Consider the following 8,108-nt stretch of genomic DNA (forward strand, 5'->3'; position numbering starts at 1 on the left):
CCACAAACAAATCTGACAATCTGAATTTGATCCCTGGATCCCATGAGGTAAAGCCAACTCAACCCATATAGTTTACAGTCCCCCAGAATGAGAACAAACTCCTTGCAATTACAAACATTGCTTACACAAGCACAAAGATTGCAGCAGTAAACGTATCATCTCCATTTCTACGTGATAATGTGCTTGAGTCAAATTCCTGTGTTTCTGTATTGCCTTTCTAACCAATACTTGGTCTAGATAAAGAGTCTTGTAGGGCCAGGTAATGGTAGTGTACCCCTTCAATACTAGCACTCAGGAGGCAGAGGCAGGTGGATCCTGAGTTCGAGGCCAGCCTGGTCTACAGAGCAAGTTCCAGGACAGCCAGGGTTACACAGAGAAACCCTGCCTCAACCCCTACCCCCACCCCCAAAACTCTCGCAGGCTTGTCAGTTGAGTGTCTGTTTTATTTGTTTTCTGTTTATTTGTCTTGTTTGGCTGGGATTCAGGCACATATTTCTGCAAGTGCTACATGCTCAGCCTAACTAAGTTTTCGGGTGAAGGATGGTGTGCCCTCAGAAATGAGAAATTAGTGTATAAGAGGCAGCGTTTCCTGCTGGATATTCATCTGACCTGACCAACAGAGACATGCAGTCTTCTAGGGGAATGGAAGTCGTGTGGGTATTGAGATGATAATGATGTTCATTATTTCAGGAAGCCGGAGACAATAGTCAGTTCTGCTGGAGGAACCTCTTTTCCTGCATCAACCTCCTGAGGCTACTCAATAAGCTGACCAAATGGAAGCATTCCAGGACCATGGTAAGAGGGCTTTAGATCACAGAAGCATCCACTCAACTGAATTGTGCATCGTTAGCATTTGTACATTGCCTATTGGAAAACTCTATGGTTAAGTAGTGTATTTAACTGCATTTCTGCACTTCCTAAATCTGGGCAGTTATTCCAAGATGAGTACTCTCCCGTCCATTTCTTTCCAGGGAGCTAAATAAGGCAGCTCTAACAAGGGAAGCCAGCCACATTTGATTATACTTACACATCCCCAAAACGAAGCCAGTCTAATATTCATTGCAATGTTGCTTGTACTAATGAGTCTGGAAACAACCTAAATGTTCATCAACAAGGACCAACTGCTTAAATAAACTAGGATGTACCCTTACAGTAGACTATGGTAAAACCACTTGAAAGAATGAGGCATTTCTCTGCTGGTGTGGAATAATTTTCAAATTATATTATTAAATTAAATGAGGCCTTTAATCCCAGCACTGGGTAAGAAGAAGCAAGGAAGAGCTCTATGACTCTAAGGCTAGCCTGATCTATGGAGAGAGATCCCGTGAGATGTGGGAGTTAGGGAGATGGCTCAGTAGTTAAGAGCATGTGCTGCTCTTGCAGAGAACCCAAGTTTGGTTCCTAGCACCGCCAACAGGCAGTTCACGTCTGCCTGTAACTTCAGCTGCAGGGAGAACCAATGCCTCTTGTCACTAATATACTCATATTCTTGTGTGTGCACATATGAACACACACTCAAATTTTAAAAATTTTAAGCAAGATATTGAACAGTATGGTTGGCTATTGTGTTCAAATATAATATATATATATAAACAAAAATTTTCTCTAGGACCAGCGAGATGGCTCAGCTAGCAAAAGTGCTTGCCGTGCGTACCTGGTGACCTGGCATGCCTGGTGACCCTGTAGTGGGAGGAGAAAGCTAGAAGCTGTCCACTGGCCTCTATATGAGTACTATGAAGTATTTGCACACATATATTAAACATGTACATGTATACATGTGACAAAATTTAACTAAATAGTTTTAAATCTTTTTTTTTTTTTTTTTTTTGATTTTCGAAACAGGGTTTCTCTGTATAGCTCTGGCTGTCCTGGAACTCACTTTGTAGACCAGGCTGGCCTTGAACTCAGAAATCCGCCTGCCTTTGCCTCCAGAGTGCTGGGATTAAAGGTGTGTGCCACCACGCCCAGCAATAGTTTTAAATCTTAAGAAAACAACAAAAAGACCAGGTGGTGATGGCTCATGCCTTTAATCCCAGCACTCAAGAGCGTGAGGCCAGCCTGGCTACAGAGCAAGTTTCAGGACAGCCAAGACTGCACAGAGAAACCCAGTCTAAAAAAAAAAAAAAAAAAAGAAATCATCTTCAATGAGACACAAGAAACTAGTAATAGTGAAAATGGCATAGATGTCAGATAATCTTTGTTTTGAATTACATATTATATTTTTTTAATTTTTTAGGCTTATTCATTTTATTTGTGTTTTGCCTTCATGTATATATGTGTACCACTCTGTGCGTGGTACCCACAGAGGTCAGAAGAAGGCATTGGATCCTATGGAACTGGAGTTACAGATGGTTGTGAACTATGATGAGAATGCTGGGAATAGAACCCAGGTCCTCTAGAAGAGCAACAAGTGTTCTTAAATGCTAAACAGTCTTTCTAGTATGGATATTATAAACTTTACATGAATTAGTTCTTGGTTTTGTTGTATATCACAAGATTGGCTTTGAACTCATAATCAGCCTCTGAATATTGTGATTGCAGGCATGTGCCATTGTGTCTAACTTAATGTGTGTGTGTGTGTGTGTGTGTGTGTGTGTGTGTGTGTGTGTGTGTTTTAGACAGTGTTTCACTCACCCCAGACTATCCTCAAACTCCTTATACAGGTCTTCTGTATTCTTGAAGACTAACTCTTGTGTAGAATAATTAAAATTCATGGACTTAAGTTATTGGCAGACAAAATGGGCATCTCATTTTACAATCACTCAGTAATATGCTATTGGTATTTAGAAATCTGGACATATAAATTGAATTTTATGATAGTCAGGTTTGTCTATATGGTCTGAGTTGGAAATCCTAAGAAACTTCACATGATGATGGACTATTTGTTACCCCGTCCCTGTTTCACTGAGCAGATGTTGGTGGTGTTTAAGTCAGCTCCAATCTTAAAGCGCGCTCTCAAAGTCAAACAGGCCATGCTACAACTTTATGTCCTGAAGCTACTAAAGATACAGACCAAGTACCTTGGGCGCCAGTGGAGGAAAAGCAATATGAAGACCATGTCAGCCATTTACCAGAAAGTGCGCCACCGCATGAACGACGACTGGGCTTACGGGAATGGTGAGTGTTCCCAGAGTAGCTGGTAGGATTCTTGGTGAACGTGGAGCTCCTTAGTTGACTAGGCTGACTGGCCACTGAGTTCCCGGGATGCGCCTGTCTCTGCTCCTGCAGCGCCATGGTTATAGATGCATACTGCTGCACCTGGCTTTTATGTAGGTGTCAGGATCCGAAGTCGGGTCCCTTTGCCATCTCCTGAGCCCCTAAATATGATACAGATTTTATGATGTGGTAAAATGTTTGCCTTCTTATAGTTTTTGTTTGTTTTAGCTTTATTGTTTTGTTTGAGACATAGTCTCACTATGTAGCCCTGGCTGTCCTAGAACTTACTATATAGGCTAGGCTGACCTCAGACTCAGGAGATCTGCTTGCATCTGCCCCCCAAATGCTAAGATTAAAGACATGCACCACCATGCCTGGCTTAGTTTCCAAACTGATCTCCTCTAATCTCCCCTTTCTGCTCTAATCTCCCCTTTTCACCCACGATGGAAAGCTCAATAAGAGGAATTTAATTGCTCTTAACATTTATAATTTACTATAATTACTAGAAAGAAATGAATAAGAGATTACAATACTGCACTTGGGAGGTAGAGGCAGGCGAATTTCTGAGTTCGAAGCCAGCCTGGTCTACAGAGTGAGTTCCAGGACTACACAGAGAAACCCTGTAAGAGATTAAGAGATTACAATACTCAGCCCTCTCATCTTTCTCAGCAGTAACTACTGTTACCAGTTTCTAATCTGCCAAAGATCATTTCTGTATATATTAGTTTATATGTGAGCATATGAATACTTTTAAAACCTGTAGGCATGCTATGTGTCTACTTTATACATAGCTCTTAAAAGAACATTTTGAGCAGTTTCACTGTTAGGATCCCATAGACCATGCTCTGCGGAGAAGGGTAACATCCTGAGTTGTATGTATCTTTTTCTTCCTCTCTTCCCATGTCAGACATCGATGCCAGGCCATGGGACTTCCAAGCAGAAGAATGTACCCTGAGGGCCAACATTGAGGCTTTTAACAGCCGCCGATATGATAAACCTCAGGACTCGGAATTCTCACCTGTGGACAACTGCTTGCAGAGCGTGCTGGGGCAGAGGCTAGATCTGCCTGAAGATTTCCATTATTCCTATGAGCTCTGGCTGGAGAGAGAGGTGTTCTCACAGCCCATCTGCTGGGAGGAGCTGCTCCAGAATCACTGAGCTCTTGTCAGCAAAGCAGCGGATGGAGGTTGGCTCCAGTACTGTGCTTTGCCTGTACTGCCCACTCAGCCTTCAGACTGAACTCTAGGGGTGTGTGTCAAGGGCAGTTCCAGCCCAGCATCCAGCAGAGACACCCAGCATAATTCAGGGCTATTCTGGATGCCAATAGACTCGAAGGTGGTTGCAAGACTGGGATCCTGAGCCAAAACAAATGAATCAACTTGCCCTAGGCTCAGCTAAGTACCTAGTTGGCCTTCACATCTCCTGATGGATCAGTCCTGGACAGACTCTTGGAAACCTGCTTTAATCTTGCCTAGAACCAGCTAGCCTTTGTCAGTCACAATAGTGAAAGAAAGTTTGCTATGGCATTTGACCCACAACTTTCATCTCCAGCAAGGGGATAGATATAGACCATAAAATGAACCTTTTCTTCTTGCCCACTCAAAATGCCTGGGACATAGCATTTAGCAAAACCAACTTTAGACTGTATGTCACGTTTCAAATGTTGATGCTCCTCTTTATAAAATCATCATTGGTTCTAAGATAGTTTGAGAGCACTGCATCTTTATAAAGGATGACTGTTTCCAAAGCACTGCATGTTCCAGACAGCTACTATGTAGGGTTTTTTTTTCCTTAAGAGCTCTATGTTTAATGTAAAAAATATTTCATGTGTATTCTGTAGCACATTGAATGCTTTGTCATTTGAAAAGAACCTCAACTAATATAATATGGCCTTCTCTAGGAATATCTTAGGTTTTTTACAAAGTATTTCAGTTTTTTCCTATGAATGCCAGCTTTATTACTCCTGTACCATCTATAGACATAAAACCCAACAGCCCCCTGCCCCAAGAAGGAAGATGAAAAAAACATTAACGAAAAGAGCCCATGCTGGGGAGTCAGAAATCCTGTGACATGCCATCTCTGTGTGACACGCCATCTCTGCGTTGGTACCCAGAAGAGAGTGTGAGACTCCTGAAGGCTTCCAAAGATTCGGGGAGTCCAGAGTCATTTTGAGAGGACTCCCTGGGGTTCTGCCTGGTGGTCCCTCTTGATGTACAGTGGCAACAGCACATTTTCCAATTCTTGTGGGCCTTAGACAACTGCTTGATTTTCATCTCATGACTTTTCCTGAAGAACCAAATCCTGGTGTCTCCTTTTGTCAGTTTGAGTGAGTCAGCCTAGGCCTCCGAAGTCTCCTCCTTACGGTGGCAGCCTTTCTTGAAGTGCTTTTTTAGCTCCTGGAACTGCTCACAGGTCAACCAAGAGCATTCATCTCAGCAGGACAAACTTGGGGTTGTCGCTGAGAATCCCGGTTACTTCAGTCTTGGCTGCCGCTCACTTGAGTTCTGTCCTTCAGTTTGAGCCTCTACTCTAGGATTTTTCACTCTTTCAGTTTTTAAACAGCTGAATACAGTGCAGAAAATTACTGTCTAATAGAAGCCCAAATCTTCACCTGAGTGAGTGGAGGGGGGGGGGGCAGGATCTGGCTGTGTAGCCCTGGCTAGGCCAGACCTTACTGTGTAGCCAGGCTGGCCTTGAACTTGGAGTGATTCTCCTTCGTCTGTCTGCTGAGTGTCACCTCCAACAAATTCATTTTAAATGATTATAGGAGGTTTTATTTACTGAGACTTGTCCATGTTTGCTGATTTTTTTTTAATGAGAAGCAACAGCACCAGTTTAATTTTCTCTCCCATGTTTATTNTTTTTNNCCTTTTTTTTTTTTTTTTTTTTTAACTGCTAGCAGTTTCAGTGTGGTTTGTACTGAAAGTATCACACATTTCACGGAGGATTCTCTATTCCTCCTACATAGAAAAATCACATTTTTATCTTCTGCCTTTCAATTTAAGTCATTGAACTTTTTTATTTTAAAGGTCTCCTCACTGCCCAGACACTACTGAATCTTTTTATGATAGCACAAGGACACTTTATTCCTAGAGAGCTGGTCCAGACTGGCTCATTTACTCTTCCCTTTGTCAAGCACAGTCTCATTTTAGGTCACTATGGAGACCAATATTATCCAAAGGAGCTATCAGTACCTCTGTGCTTCGGGTAGCAGGGTTTCTTACTGTGGAAAATGACAGAGAATGTGCCGTATGTAACAGATGAAGTGTCTTAAAATAATTTGCAAATCGTATCAAAGCATGACAACGGTCCTCACCTCAAACAGCTTACTGAGGGCAGCACAGGCACCTTTAGTCATCTAGGGTCAGGCTACTATGGTTTCAATATCTGAGTAAAAAGATAATTTTCCAGGAAAGACAATCATTACCAATATACTTTAAAGTTATATCATATTCAATTCTATAAAGAAAAAAACTAGTTGCCTTTTTAAAAACATACATAAATGCTTTCTGAGGCACAGAAGTATACTAAGCTTTAATGTGTCATATTTTACTATTTATAACTCTTGAGAATATTAATTCTCAATGCAGATGGAGAAACTATTATATCTTGCAAAAAAGAATGACTAATTTAAATCACATCATTTTCCCCGCAACTTACTGTGGCTAACTTTCTGGTCTCAACAGCGAGCCCTATGTCTAAGATAAGTGGGTTAGATCTCCCAGTTTGAGAGATGGCATATGTGGTTAGGAATAGCTTCAGATTAACCAACATTTAATGGAGATTACAGTTTCCACATAGAAGCATGCTATTTGTATGATTTATAAGGACTTTCTTTGTAAATTTCCGTGAAGTTTATGTTGATTAATAATAATGTTCATCTCACCAAACTCTTTAATAAAAAGAAATCCTGGACTTAAGAAATCTGGTCTCTAGTTCTTTAACATAAGATAATCTTAAAGTCATGTTAAATAGAAAAGGATACAGGATAAATAATAGAACTCCAAACCTGAATGATGTAACAAGTGTTTATTTCGTCGTCATGCTTGGCTCACCTTGGATTCTGGACTGGCTTTTCTCTAAAATTATTCTTATTCTGGCATAAGGCTGAATGGATGTTCCTAGTGCATACTGTTTCATTCTGAAAGACAAAAGCAGGAAGCAAAACATACTGTGCAAGTACATTTCAGAGCTCCTGCTGCTCTGGCAGAAGGGACATTGTTCATGTCATTGGCTGATGCCATGCAATCAGCACACGTGGACAAGCCTAGCTCTCAGCCAGAGAGCATACTCTACCCAAAGACCGACAGGTATGGGGTAGTGTAATGCCTTTATGGTCATGCTAAGTAATATCTTTTCCTATTCTACACAAAATACACACAGCTCCTCCCCCAAGGAAGGCTTCAAATCTTATCCAATGAAGTCTTAAAGTCCAGGATATCTCATCAAATCTAGTCTAGGGCAGTATCTCTCTCTCCCCATATATATATCTATATATCTCCCAGGCTGACCTTGACATAGATGCAGAATCTGTTGACCCTGAGACTTCTGAATTAATAGTGTTAATTTCAAATGTGGACATATATCAGAACATCCTTTTGGGGGTTTTGTTTGTTTTCTTCTGGTTTTCAAGACAGGGTTTCTCACTCTGTAGACCAGGCTGGCCTCAGCCTTAGAGATCAGCCTGCCTCTGTCTCCTGAGTGCTGGGATGAAGGGCCTGCGCCACCATGACCTGATACCAGGACATCTTTGTACATCTTAATCATATACAAATTTTTGTCATATACAAATAACCAAAGGATCAAAGTTGCTGTTTCAAGTCTCACATTCTGCTTGGATGTGGAGCCAAGTTGTCCTTATGAGCCACCTGATGGTGTTCCCATGGATGACAAATACTCTTTAGAAGCAGTTGCTACAGAACTCAAATCTCTGCTAGGCATGAATGTTCTGT

At 41.5% G+C, this 8,108-nt stretch overlaps 1 protein-coding gene and 1 pseudogene across 2 annotated transcripts in view; both read left to right on the plus strand.

Annotated features, from left to right (window-relative positions):
• Strip2 (striatin interacting protein 2) overlaps positions 1 to 7,080 on the plus strand; it is a 43,906-nt gene extending 36,826 nt beyond the window's left edge. Inside the window, exons 19-21 of one of the 2 annotated variants that reach the window (XM_021190396.1) lie at positions 691 to 795; positions 2,913 to 3,117; positions 4,064 to 7,080. In XM_021190396.1, coding sequence (XP_021046055.1) covers positions 691 to 795; positions 2,913 to 3,117; positions 4,064 to 4,314 — 561 coding nt within the window. In that variant the 3' untranslated portion in view covers positions 4,315 to 7,080. Of the gene's footprint in view, positions 1 to 690; positions 796 to 2,912; positions 3,118 to 4,063 lie in introns of those variants that run through there. The other variant, XM_029535263.1, reaches the window with a different exon arrangement.
• A 318-nt stretch (positions 7,081 to 7,398) lies between these two features.
• Positions 7,399 to 8,108, plus strand: part of LOC110316758 — a 2,040-nt pseudogene continuing 1,330 nt past the window's right edge.

The sequence above is a fragment of the Mus pahari genome, chromosome 2, assembly GCF_900095145.1.
Source record: "Mus pahari chromosome 2, PAHARI_EIJ_v1.1, whole genome shotgun sequence".
In the NCBI taxonomy this organism is placed as follows: domain Eukaryota; kingdom Metazoa; phylum Chordata; class Mammalia; order Rodentia; family Muridae; genus Mus; species Mus pahari.